The 14,148-nt window shown below is 38.5% G+C and overlaps 1 protein-coding gene across 3 annotated transcripts in view; it reads left to right on the forward strand.

The window, feature by feature from the left end:
• GRIK1 (glutamate ionotropic receptor kainate type subunit 1) overlaps positions 1-14,148 on the forward strand; it is a 236,900-nt gene that overhangs the window by 142,840 nt on the left and 79,912 nt on the right. For all 3 annotated transcript variants that reach the window (XM_074970925.1, XM_074970916.1, XM_074970909.1), the window contains exons 5-6: positions 9,649-9,702; positions 12,046-12,219. In XM_074970925.1, coding sequence (XP_074827026.1) covers positions 9,649-9,702; positions 12,046-12,219 — 228 coding nt within the window. The remainder of the gene's footprint in view (positions 1-9,648; positions 9,703-12,045; positions 12,220-14,148) is intronic.

Below are 14,148 nucleotides of genomic sequence, written 5' to 3' on the forward strand. Positions count from 1 at the left end.
TATTTGTTCAAAGTTTTAGCAATGTGTATGACGGCACAAAGTGGAATAATTAGATACTAGAGTTATTTTCTAATTGAAGTATTTTATAGAATATAGCATTTTCTCGAAACTTATGTACATTTGGAGCCAAATTCTACACTCAATTATAGCTAAGTGCATATTCAGGAAAGGGTAAACTCCACGGATTGCAGTCGAGTTACTTAGTTCCACCAGTGTAAATCTAAAATAGCTTGATTTAAGTCTGTGGAGTTACTGTACTCTGGATTTACATAGTATGGTTCTCTCATTCTATATTATCATAAGAACATTTAGCATTGAGGGGATGTGGGTGAGATGTATTTAATAAGGCTTATTTTTATAACCTGGGGAAATAGAGTGGTGATAATGCATCTAATTATTTGATTAATGAGTAACTTAATGCTCATGAAATTGAATAATAGCACTGACAATGAATAAGCAATATGTAAGCAAGCATTGATAATGCTCTGTCAATGTATTTTATTCCTAACTTACCATACCCCTATCATAGAATCATAGAAATGTAGAGTTGGAAGGGACCTTGAGAAGTCATTATGTCCAGCCCCCTATGCTGACGCAGGACCAAATAAAACTAGACTATCCCTGAAAGGTGTTCGCCCAACCTGTTTTTAAAAACTTCCGGTGACGGGGATTCCACAACCTCCTTTGGAAGCCTTTTCCAGAGCTCAACTACCTTCATAGGTAAAAAAAAAACTTTCTGATATCTAACTTAAATCTCCCTTGCTGCAGATTAAACCCATTGCTTCTTGTCCTACCTTCAGTGAACAACTGATCATGATTCTTTTTGTAACAGCCCTTAACATATTTGAAAACTGTTATCAGGTCCTCCCTCAGTCTTCTTTTCTCAAGATTAAAGACACCACTGACTGGTCTATATGTCTCCAGTCTTCTTTTTTACCCTTTTTTTAAAGATAGGTTTGCCCTTCTCCAGTTTTCCGGGGACCTGACCCATCCTCCAGAAGTTCTCAAAGATAACTGTGGTTCTGAGATAACAGTTCTGAAATTTCTTCAGCTAGTTATTTAAGTACCCTAGGATGAATTTCATCAAGCCCTGCTGACTTGAATATATCTAACTGATCTAAATATTCTTCAACTTGTTCTTTCCTTATTTTGACTTGCATTCCTTCCCTCTTGCTTTTAATATTAATTGTGTGATATATCTGGTCACCATTAAACTTTTTAGTGAAGACTGAAGGAAAATAGGCATTAAACACCTCAGCCTTCTTGATGCCATCAATTATTAGCTCTCCTTCCCTGCTATATAGAAGATCTACACTTTCCTTCCTCTTTCCTCACTCCTAATATATTTAAAGAACCTCTTCTTATTGCCTTTTATGTCCCTTGCTAGGTGTAACTTGTTTTGTGCCTTAGTCTTTCTGATTTTGTTCCCACGTTTGTGCTATTCTTTTCTACTTCTCCTTAGCAATTTATCCATTTCTCCTTTTTGTAGAATTCCTTTTTGATTTTCAGATCACTAAAGAGCTGCGGATGGAGCCATATTGGCCTCTTTCTATGCTTCCTTCACATCAGGATAGTTTGCAGTTGTGCCTTAAATATTGACTCCTTGAGAAACTGCCAGCTCTCCTGAGCTCCTTTTTCCCTTAGATTTTTCTTCCCATGGGACCTTACATACCAGTTCTCTGAGTTTGTTAAAGTCTCCTTTTTTGAAGTCCATTGTCCTTATTCTGCTGCTCTCATTCCTTCCTTTCCTTAAAATAATGAAATCATCATGATCCCCTTCACCCAAATTGCCTTCCACCTTCAATTTCTCTACCATTTCCTCCCTGGTGATCAGAATCTAATCTAAAATGGCTCTCTCCCTTGTTACTTCCTCCACTTTCTGGACGAAAAGTTGTCCCCAATATATTCCGAGAATTCATTGGAAATTTTGTGTTTTGCCATATTAGTTTTTCCAGAAATGTCTGGGTAGTTCAAGTCTCCCCCCACCCCCAATCTTGTGCAGAGGTTGCCGACAGTGCTAAATTATAAGGTGCTTTTGTAAGGTGGTCAAATATCTGTTAGGAGCTGTGGTACAATGAAACCGCCATGTTTGTGCTCAGTAATGAGGCCCAAGGAGGCGTGCAGAGGTGAGAAGTCACTGTGTTGATTCACTCTACACCCAGTTACTAAACATATTTTGTCTATTAAAATTTAACAAGGTTTACAACACGTTTCAAGAGCTACGCTTGCAGTAGTGCAAATTTACACATGGATTGCTTAAAGTCCTTAGGTTATTTCAGTGGGCCCACATTTTCATCCCTGTGCTTTACATGTCACAGCAATGTAGGGAAATTCTGCTGCTTATTTTTATAGCATTCTTTTAGAGAAATATCACAAGAAGTTTTTGAAATTTTCTGACATTTGATTTTGTCCTTTAATAAGTAAAGTACTACATGAAACTGCTAGAAAACAGGGATTTTTTATTATTAATTTGCTTATTTATTCTAATGAAAGGTTCCTGATTAACAGGTAGTACTTGATTAATGGCCCAGGCTTCCCCATACAGCTTGACAGTAAGGTTGATTTGCCATTGCCCTGTGCCTTGTGTAGTTATTTTACAGTAGTGCAAAGTGGGCATGAAATGTTGCAGTTCAGATCTGGTAGCAATTTACCCTCACTTTGCACTGATTTAAATAACTACAAAAGGTGCAAGCTGCTGATGAATCAGGCCAAGAGTGCCTATAACCTGACCTGAAAGGACTATCTTTGTGAATGATAGGAGAGTTCAGTCTTCATGCACATTCGTGGTCTGAAACAAAGCCTGTGGAATTCAAGGATAATCCTTCCATTGGTTTCAATTGTCTTTGGATTTGGCCCTCAAAGTCATTGGACACTTTGCTGAGATTACAAAACAGGGTACTGATTAGTGCTAGTTGTGGTTGAGATTTTTGGGATGTACACATGTGTCCCCTGGGAACTACACTGAGAAGGCCAAACTAATTTCAGGTGCACTATCAAACAGACACGAAATACGTAACAATTTCACTCACCAGTGATCGGGGCTGGGTGGTGATTTAGAGGTGAAAGGATCTTTATTTCATTACAAATTCTTAAACCATCCAGTCCCCAGCAACAGAAATTAAATGTAGTTTTTAAAAAAAAAGGCCTCTGGAAAAACTGGTCACCCATGGCACACACTCAATTATAAAAGTCGTAAGCAGCACCTCAGTGCATTCATAAGAGCCTCCATTGACATTGTCTAAAGAAACTGTGCACTAAATGTAGCCGGGATATAAGAATTCAAGTTAATGGGAATCCATTAAAATTAGTGGATTAATTTGTTGTCATTTTGATTCTGCAACACTCTGTCAATTTAATGTTACTGCCAATTGCAACTACAATTCACCAAAGGCTCATCTATTCTTCATGGCCACATTTACCTACAGCTCATAACGCTGTTTTCCAGCTGAAGACCATACTAATTTAACATTTTAAGTACTGCCATCAAAGGTCAACAGAATAATCTTGGCAAATTCAACACGTAATCTCTCATATCTGGCCAGTGATCCTTCTCTTAAGAAGGGTTTTACCTAAATAATAGGTTTATACAGGACTAGATGACTCAGGGGATTAGCAAGGAGGGTGCAGAGTCTTTCATCTGTAATGTATTCATTCAAATTCATCACTCATTGCATAGTTGGTCAGAGATGGACATGAAAGAAATTAGCAGTCTGAGTCTAGTTTCTTGTGGGCGGATGTCCAGATATTAACCCCTCACAATAACACTCATGGCTCCCATTAACTCTGTCTTTCCTCTTGTTTGTTATGGTCACTTGCTCTGTCTTTCTCTTTGGGGCACGGATCATGTCTACCTATCTGTAAATATTAGATCTAGTACAAAGGGATCCAAACGTGACTGGGGCCTTTGGGTGCTACCATATTATTAGCAATAGTAACATATAGGAGTCTCAGTGGGACCAGGACCCATTGTGACAGGTTTTGTACAAACACTGAACAAAAAGATGGTCCCCTGCCCCAAAGACCGTATAGTCTAAATAATTATGAATAGTTGTCCATCTCTGCAAAGAAATTCAGGACTGAACTGACATAAAGGCTACACGGCTCTCTTGCCTCAAAAGTGGTCCCTTCAGCTCAGAGGGGAAGTACATAAGTAACTGCTATGGTATAAGAAAACTTTAGTGACTGCTTTCTGGATTGTATATGTCCCGAAAATAAAGACTGAAATAAATTGGCTCCATTCACGAGGACTACATTCACTTTAATAATAAAACGTAGTAGTTATTATAGAAACCAATTACTTGCAAACAAAGATTACTATACAACTGTTGAAAAAGAGTACCAAAAAGTAATTATAGTACACTCTCCTTTATTGGGAAGTTCACTTGGGAACCAATTTAACCATAAAATGGAGATAATAATGCTTACTTGCTTTGGAAAGTGCTTTGAGATTGTGGATGAAAACCATCCTATTTAGCTGTCTATTTCAGGGTGGTTTTTTTAATAACACATCACTATAGTATGTAAGTGCTATAGAACTGCCGAGTTTTATCATCTTTAATGACTACAAGGGGTGATGATTATTACTGCTTAAGATTTAGATCCTAGTGAGTACCATGTGAGCAGAGGGGTCGGACCACGCAGAGCTCTTTGCAGCAACAGGGCCCAAATCTGAATAGAACAAGAGTAAAATCACATTCATTATTATGAAAGTATAGCATGTTACACTGCAAATTGACATTCTGTAATTCTCACTTCAGCTATTTATGTATATTTACTCTCTCACTTTGAAAAGCAATGCCATTATTTTTTTAAATTCAAAAAGTATTAAATTGATTAAGCTTTATTTTTTTCATTTCTTGACTGCAATTCTTTGTTTGTGGGTAGTCCACCTAATATCCTTTGTTATAGACCTGATTCTAAGCCTACTGAATTCAATGGGAGTCTTTCCATTCACTTCAGTGGACTTATTTGACTGGGGTGCAGACTTCGGCAGATAAAAATTCCTACTGGATCTCACTCTTTCCATCTCAATACTTATTTACTCTTTGTCATCCAAGGCAGCTTTGTAGACTGACTTTTGAAATCATTATAGTTAGTAGGTATTTGTATATACTGCCAATGGTGTTCATATTAAATTACATGGGATTTAATATTTCTATGAAGTGCATTTCTACTATGAAAAGTGGTATCATTAACAGGGCATTCTAGAGTTCCATGTTCCTTCTATCTTAATGACTCAAATGTGAATCAATTTACAAGTAAAATGATGCTTGTTCTAGCTCCAGTGTCAACTTGGGATCTTGAAAGTCAAATCTGTTTCTTTTCTTCTTGTGTATAATCACCAGGGATAAATATCTGTAAGCCAAATTAAGCCATTAGTGACATCTGTGGAAAACTATTGCTGTCAATGGGTTTGCACATGTGTAACTGACTAGAACTTGTGCATCAACAGAATTGTTTACGGACACGGAACAGATTCTACCTCGCTCATCTTTGTTGTTTTGATTCTGCAAGGCTAAAAGGACTAAAAAGCAATAAAAACTTATTTTTGTAATGCTAGTCCACAAATATCATTCTGAACACACAAAGGGGGAAGATCTGATGATCCACTTTTCAGAAATGGAACTGTACTTTAAGGGTTTGTGTAGTGTAGCATTTTCCTACTCATATCATCTCCTGGTTCACTGTTCACTAGGTTATTCTCTCCATTCTGCCTCTAACGTCTGGATTCATAAAGATATTTACGTGTTGTAATGCTCAGCATCACACTACCTAACTTTTGGGTGCATAGAAAAATCACTGGAATCCACAAAGCTTGAGTCCAGGCTCCCTATACATTGTATGGAGAGAAATATGTGCCAAAGAATGGCATCCACAAAAGCTAGTATGCTAGATGGCTCCCCACTTAAGCTACCCAATAGCAGATGCCAATCAGAGGTCTCTTCTAAGCCACACCCCTCTCAGGGAGTTTGCTGCATAAGTGCAGGCTGGAGGGAGATGTCTACTTCTGCTTCAGATCCAGCCATGAGCCCTCTCCTGGAGCTAGGCATCTAAGTTATTTTTTGCAAGAAATGCCAGAGGCAGCGGCAGTGGTGCCATCTCTCATCTTATAAGTTTTAGCCCAATAGTTAGAGCACTCACCCCGGATCTGGGAGACATGGATTTATTTCCCCCTTCTGTCTGATGGGAAGAAAGAATGTGAACAGGCGTCTCCCACCTCTCAGGAGAGTGCTCTCTCCACTGAGCAATGGGATATTCAGATGTGGGTACCTGTCAATCTTTCAGATTCAAGCTGTTGCACTTTGTGTAAATGCTTAAATAGCAATTGTGCCACAGAAAGAGAGTGATTCCGTAGCCTGGTGATTGGGCACTCAGATGGGAGACCCAGGGTCCATTCCCCCTGCTCCAATGACTATTTATACAAAGTGGAACAGCTCCAATAAGAGAGTGAGGGAGCCCCACTTCAAAACATCCCATATGTCAGCGGTTAGAGCACTCTGAAAGGTGGAAATCCTGTTCAAATCCTTTCTCCCCACCAGGCAGAGAGGGGAACTGAACCAAGGTCTCCCATATGAGAGCTCCAATCACTGGGCTAAAAGTTATAAAGGAGGCGGTGGCACTATCACCGGCCTGGTGTACGCCCTGATCCAGGAGGAGTGCTCAGAGCATGCTTACCAAATTGAGCCCCACAGTTGAGATACACAGGGCAGCATCTATCTCACCTAGTTCGAGGATCCTGCTGGGGCTCAGGCATCTGGGCACCTAGAGTGAGGCATTGTGCACACGCCCAGTGGCAGAAACTTAGGTGCCTAGGGGGAAATTTAGGCACCAAAGGATTTTAGGTGTTTACGGAGTTAGGTGGCAACCAAGCCAGGGTTTTGAGGATCTCAATGGCACCTACATTTTGAACTAACTTCTCATTCAAGTGCCTGAGTCCTTTTGCGGATCTGGGCCTAAATGTCTTAGTATCTTATGGACCTCAGTGTCTTATGCAGATTGCATCTCACGCTTCTGCTTTTAGACACTGGAATGGGAATGCTGCGTTCATCAAAGCCTCATGTTTGCTTTTCTCTCTCAAGGCTAAATTGAAGCCATACATAATAATTAATTTTCATGTAAATATGTAAATTTTGAAAATGTATATGTTCTTGCTTTTATATTGACTTAATAAAATAAATAGATTGTGGACTTTTTGTGGGGGACCAAATGAGTTAAAGGATTTATAAAGGAATACAGCACTAGGGACTGAATGGGCATAGAGAGGAAACTACCTCAGGCCCAGAACTGAGTCAGACTGGGTCACATTGGGAGGATGTCATGGCAAAGTTTGCATTTTTTGCTCTCATACACAAATATGGTATATAAAGGACATCAGTCTCCAGGACTGTCAATCTGTCTCCTTTCACAAGTAATAAATTAGCACAAGAAATAAAAAAAATTCTCCTGAAATATAAATTCAATGAAGTGATTAAATGAAATACTTAACTTCTGGCTCATTTTTAGCAGTTGGAAGTGGATCAGCCATCTTGGATGCATGCTGACCTGTTTTTATTATTTACCAGCAATTTTAGGAGTACAGATTCTTTTCTATTTGTACCAAGGAATTGCACTAGCAGACAATTGGTATACAGAGGCCTTGTCTACACAAGAGAATTTGGGCATGTTAAAGAATGTTATTAGCCCTGGTATGCCAAACAGCTATACAAACATTTATTATAAATATTCTAAAGATACTATTTATACCACTTATGTTAGCCTTGCTGAGAACAGGTCTGAATAATGTTTATTCTGAGCCTGTGCTACCACGTTGATGTAGATGAGAAACTAGCTCTCATGTCACAGTTAGTTCTCCCAACACAATCCTAGAGAAGAAATGCCCTTTTGAGCTACTTTACTGTACTGTGTGGGTGGATGTGGACATAAATGCAAAAGAAATAGAACTGAGATTGTGGAACATCCCATTACACATGGGCCAGTACTAACATTTTAATTATATATGATCCAATTCTCCAGGTTAGGAGAGGCACTAGTTTGGTATCATAGCTGCAGTAGCAGCCAATTCCTGAAGCCTCAAAGGAAGGATAGCCCTACCCCCATTCCTGTAATGCACTAGGGTGAGAACCCCTCCGATATTTTATGGGATGTCCTTTAGCTCTTTTATTTCATTGATTTGCCACATGAGTAAGGAAAGGTTGAATCAAACCTTTGCAGAGCAACACTAAACAATATCACTGTTCGTTAAACCTTGCTTTCGGTGTAGAATTCAGCTTGAAGAAACCTAGTCTTTTTAACAAAAGCTTAACCACAAAGTGAAAGAAGGAAAGAAAGTTCTCCTTTTATATTGTCCTAAGACTGCACTGATTTTCACACCTGAAATAAAAATCATGGATGTGGCTTCTTGTTTGAGACTTAGCCTGTTAAAACATGATATTAAATGTTCAGAAGGTTCTCCAACCCAGACCTGTGTTTTTGCACTTGAAACACAGGTAAGGAAATACTAGGAAGAATTTATGTGCATTTGTACCTCAAATGCAGCAGTGGAAAGAATATTTTCCTTTTGCAAACGGATTTGGAGAGATTGTAGAAACCTCCTAAATATTGATTCTGTTAAGGCAGAGCTTCAAATTAAAATTAATTTCACTTGTACATGTTAAGAGTTTTGTGAATTGATTAAAAAAAAACAAAGATGTATTGAAATGTACTAAAACTAATAAGTACCATTTTAAACATTAAATTGAAGTTTATGATGATTGCATTGTACAGCTGGGGGCAGTAGAAATGTACACTTGAGAGAAAAAACATGTGATATGTTAAGGGAAATGGTGTTTCCCTAAAGAGTCTCTTAAAATAAAGAGTTGTCCCTTATTTTTCATGTCGTTTTCCCTTATTTCCATCTAACAAAGGTGTTCACCCTCTAATGTACCCTAACCAGTTGACCAATTTAATCACATGGGCAGAAAAAGAATTCCTTCCTCAACTCACAAAGGTAATCAGCTTGTGTTTAAACAAAGCTTAATTACCACTGAAACACTGTCGCCGTTTGCATAGCTTCAGATTGTATTAGCACTTGGAGAGTTAGTCCAGATCCATTTTTTTTTTTGCACTATTTGCTTTGGTGACCTCCTGCAGAATTGAATGCAAGTTGACTGTGTGTTATTTAAAGAATCATTTCTTCTTGTGTCTGTCAAGTTTACTGCCATACACATTCACTGAGTGTATTTTTCTCCCATTCTAAGCAATGTCAAATCAGTATTTTCTCCCCTTCATTTAGTATGCCTCAATCACATTCCCTCCGAGGCATCTCCATTCCAGACTAAACAGCAACACACTTGTTTTAACATCACCCCCACATTCCAAATATCAAGCCTATTTTCCCTTCCCTAAACTTTTTCAATCTTTGTTCTCTTTCTTGAGGAGAGGTAATGAAAATCTTTAGTTTTAATCAAAAATCACATATGTTGCTTCTTAAGAAAAGTGCAGTTTTCATTGTAGTCAATGTAAACTGCATTCTATAGTTCCAAGTTCATCCTGTGCTCTTCAAAAGACAGTGAAATAACCTTAATCACTGAAAGCCCCTACTACAAGGTCAACTCAGGCTATTTCTTATTTAGAACATCAGTTTCACCCTTTGACTTTCTTTTTCAACAGATTCTTTCCATGGGAATGATGACCGAATATTATCACTACTTTTTTACAACACTGGTAAGAAATACTGAGAGTTTTTCTGATAACATTGCTTCTCCTATTTCAGTGAAGGCAGCTGAAATCTTGCATCTCCCTCTAAGTTTTGAGTGTCGCTACTACAGATGAAAAACACGAGAAAATTACTGAGTATTATTATTACTGCAGGAGCCAGTATTTTGTGGTGGAGATGTCCTGAAGAATCTGTCAAAATTGGCAGCACTGGCCTACACTTTCCCCCACTAATTCTTACTGTGCTCCACAAAAATAATTAAAATGAAATGCCCATTAACAAAATCACATTTGAGGAAGTGCTGTGTGAAGAGATGAGTCCAAATAATTAAGTTCAGATTTGGCAGAGGAGGGGGGTGTTAGGATAGGGTTTTGAGTTAGCCCATTACAGATGTGGGCCTGAGACCAGAAATTCAAGTTTGGAGCAAATCCAAACTTCCCCATTTGGGGTTGAGTTGCTATGTTCTAGATTTCAGAGTAGCAGCCATGTTAGTCTGTATCCGTAAAAAGAAAAGGAGTACTTGTGGCACCTTAGAGACTAACCAATTTATTAGAGCATAAGCTTTCGTGAAGTGAGCTGTAGCTCACGAAAGCTTATGCTCTAATAAATTTGTTAGTCTCTAAGGTGCCATAAGTACTCCTTTCCTTTTTATGTTCTAGATGAAGCCCCATCTCTTGTTCTGCACAGTCCATGTTAAAGCCACAATTCAGCAAAGCCTTTAAGCTCATGCTTAAATCAGTCCTTACTCAGGAAAGAACTTGAGCACCTGCCTGACTTTAAGCATGTGTTTAGGTCCAACTTAATGGGGATCAAGCACATGCCAACATACTTTGCTGAATCAGGGCCTATAACATTATTCTCTTTCTACACCCTCTGCTCCGCGTTTGTCAGCTGTGCTGCAACTAGAAGATAGGCAAGGTCCTTCAGAAGCAGGTCAGCAGCTGTGGTGGATTAGGCTGGTGTGTGCTCTGTGACACCAAGTGTTTGACAAATAAAACCTATGGCTAAAAAAGTTTTATTTAATAAGGAAACAAAAACATGAAACTACAAGAATGTTTCAGGCTTACAGAAGAAGAGCCCTCATATTTCCTTTATTATATGAATATTTGAATTTTCAGTAAATATATCACACATTTATTCTTTGAAATCTAAGATTGAGATCCGTTTTCATTTTAAACCGCAGGCAAAGGAGAGAACGCAGATTAGTGGCACACAGCCTACAGTGTCGGGTGCATGCCACTTCCTATGGATAAAAACTTGGTTATTTCTTTGTATCACATAAACATTTATGTTGAAATGAAATCCATCCTGACTCTTGAAGTCACTCCATCGGGATGCCAAATACACATCTTGCCCTGAATGTTTAGAACTTCAAACAGGATCTTGAAAAACTTCCCATGCAACTCACTCTAATCTCCCCCAAAAATACACACCACATTTTAAGACTGGATGTGGGCTTCCCTCCTTTGTCAAAGATTAGTAAATTCAACTTTAAAAAGTCAACACTTACCAGACAGTTGGCATGCTACAATATCTGAGGCAGTGCTGTATATCCCCTACACTCAGAGCAAGGAATTGCTGTGATGTTGTAAATGTTGACACTTTAAGGGTGATAACAGTACACAGCCATGACCTGATCATTTGTTGCTTCACTGGTCTGCTGATACCGGCAAGATTTTGTTCTGAAATGCAAACCAGCTCTAGCAAGCACATCTCACATTTTCATTGCAGAACATTAGTTTTGAAAAGTATCATGGAATTATGTCACTTACAATACTCATTCTTTTCCTGCCCTGAAAACTTCAAGTGTCTAATGCACATGGAGTTACTCTGCACTGGCCTGACACATACATTAGACACTGACAGCAAGTTACCTGTAGCTGGCAAGGCAGGAGAAAAATGGGGTTCGCAAGTCATAAAATTGTATTACTCTCTACATCGGGAATCTTCATTCCCAGGATTGAGAAGTATACTTAATTTTGGACAACCAATTCTTCATGTTGGTTTGTGATAGCTGTAGCATTATGAGAGGACTGATAAATCAAAACCAGATATTGAAGTGCAGCTTTCTTGTAGAATAGTGCTGTTGTGGGGAACTGATTTTTATGTTCCAACAAACCAGGTATGAGATTTGTAAAAAAAGCCTATTCACAAATGTTGTCACTATTGTTTGCAGGAGTGCGGAGGGAAGAGATACAATGGAAAAAAATATATGAGCATTTGATTGAAAATGACAAAAAATTGTATACACTTCAAGAGTCTTTGATTGTAACTGACAAATAGTTTGCTCTAAAAATGATACAGCATCTTGAAAATGTGTTTTGTTTTTTGTTTTTTAAATGATGATTTAGGATCTATTTGCATTAGATCTGGAACCCTACAGATATAGTGGAGTAAACATGACAGGCTTTCGCCTGCTCAACATTGACAATCCACAGGTTACATCAGTTATTGAAAAGTGGTCGATGGAACGACTGCAGGCACCGCCCAAACCAGAAACTGGCCTCCTGGATGGCATGATGACAGTAAGTGAATAACCACAGCATGGACTTGTAGCAGATGGCTATAGAGGCCTTTCCAATTCTATTCCAATCCAAGGATAAACACAGATGTTTTTTTCTTAATTCCCCATATTTATCTGGATCAGTAGAGGGGAAGAAAGCAAGGGACAGCAAAGGAAGACACTAAAGAAACAAAATTGAGGTGTAATTTAGTGTCCAACATCTCCCCAAGCATTATGGGCCAACTACTGCAGCTCTTACTTACATAAATAGTTAATGGGAATATTCACATGAGTAGGAATATAGGATAGAATTCAGTGTGCACTGTCAAAAGTTTAACCAAGTTTAAGCAGATGTAGAAGTTTCCCGTTTGCTTTTCCACCTACTCCATTTTCCAAATGTTGGAAGAGAATCCACAGAGGTAAAGACGCATTTTTAAATTAATTAATTAATTATTTATTTATTGCTTTTCTTGAGCATGGTAGTGAATTTGTTCCTTTAACCAATGCTGAAGTTAGCCATGTGACAACCAGTGACACTCACGTGAAAAGATGAGTTACAAAGCACTCTGACAAGGTGCTTTGCGCTTATCATTTATCTCTCTCTTGTCAAATGCACTGCAGCAGTCTCATTTTTCTAGGAAAGTTCAGAATTTGATGAATATAAGAGGAGATAAAAACTTCCAGAGAGCTATAGTATTAGTAATCTACAAGGAAAGATACTGTATGCGTAGGCAGGTAATAGCATTTTTAAATTGGAAAAGTGCCTTCTTTCTCCATTCCGATCATCTACAGCAGCACTCTGGCTTTGAAGATGTAATTTAGAGATAAGTGAAAGGTATCATCTTGTTGGAAATGGGGGCAGGGGGAGTGTGCCCCTTCAAAGGATCAAAAGAAAAAATAGAAACAATTGAATTGATTAAGTCTGATGAACACGGTTCTGGATTTTGGCATTGTTTTCCAGCATCTGATAACATTCTTAACATGAATTGAATGATGTGGGATGCAGTATGGAACCAGACTTTATTACAAAATGTTTCCTGGTGTCATTCTGAAACACACTAATCATTACAGAGACTTTCCCAGATCAACTATCTTCAGCAAAAATTTGAAAAAATTCTTTGATAGCGTCCTTACAGCAATATACAAGATGGAGTAGATAGTGTCTCTGCCCCTAGGAATTTACAATGTAAGGCCCCAGTCCTGCAATAGGATACGTGCAGGCAGAGCCATTCACCCACACAGATCTGATTGCAGGATGGTATAAGACAGAGTTTAGATCTCCTCTTTTATTAGGCAGAACCTTCCTTTTCCATATGTCCAGATTTGCTCAGATGTCTTGAGACAATATAAACAGACAAGGTTACTAATCAGCTGTGCTTACTTTAAACATTCATAGCAAGTTCACTTATTTAGTTTGGTAGAGACCTACAATACTGCTGTAAGAAAGGAAAGACTATCACGCAGCAATGAAGGCCCAACCCTGTCTTCCAGCACCACCTGCAATGTGTGCCCACAAGCCTGTGGCCCAAGGATGGGATTCCTCAGTCATCTCCAAGGACTCATGGAACATATAACCTGTGAAAGAGATCATCCTCAGCCTCAAGGGATTGCCAATGACTGCTGTAATTCATTAGACAGTGAGGAGTTGACAAGTTACATATTATCAGGAGAATGATTAAACTTTCTAATATTAATGCAAGATTTGTCCCTTCTAGTTCACAAAATGGTATTTGCATGGTGTGGGGAAAATGGAAAGATTCTCACAATGAGATACCTGGATTTCTGTGCAATCATCTAAATAAAATATTAAAATCAAAATAATGAGAAATTCAAAGGCTGAATCTCTGCCCCTGATTTACCCTATTTCGCCTAACCATTGTAGAAGAGGTAGGACGCTATCGTTTTTTTGTAGAAAAACCCATACTAAGGGCAAAAGTTACATGGAAACACT

The sequence above is a fragment of the Natator depressus genome, chromosome 1 (genome assembly GCF_965152275.1).
Source record: "Natator depressus isolate rNatDep1 chromosome 1, rNatDep2.hap1, whole genome shotgun sequence".
In the NCBI taxonomy this organism is placed as follows: domain Eukaryota; kingdom Metazoa; phylum Chordata; order Testudines; family Cheloniidae; genus Natator; species Natator depressus.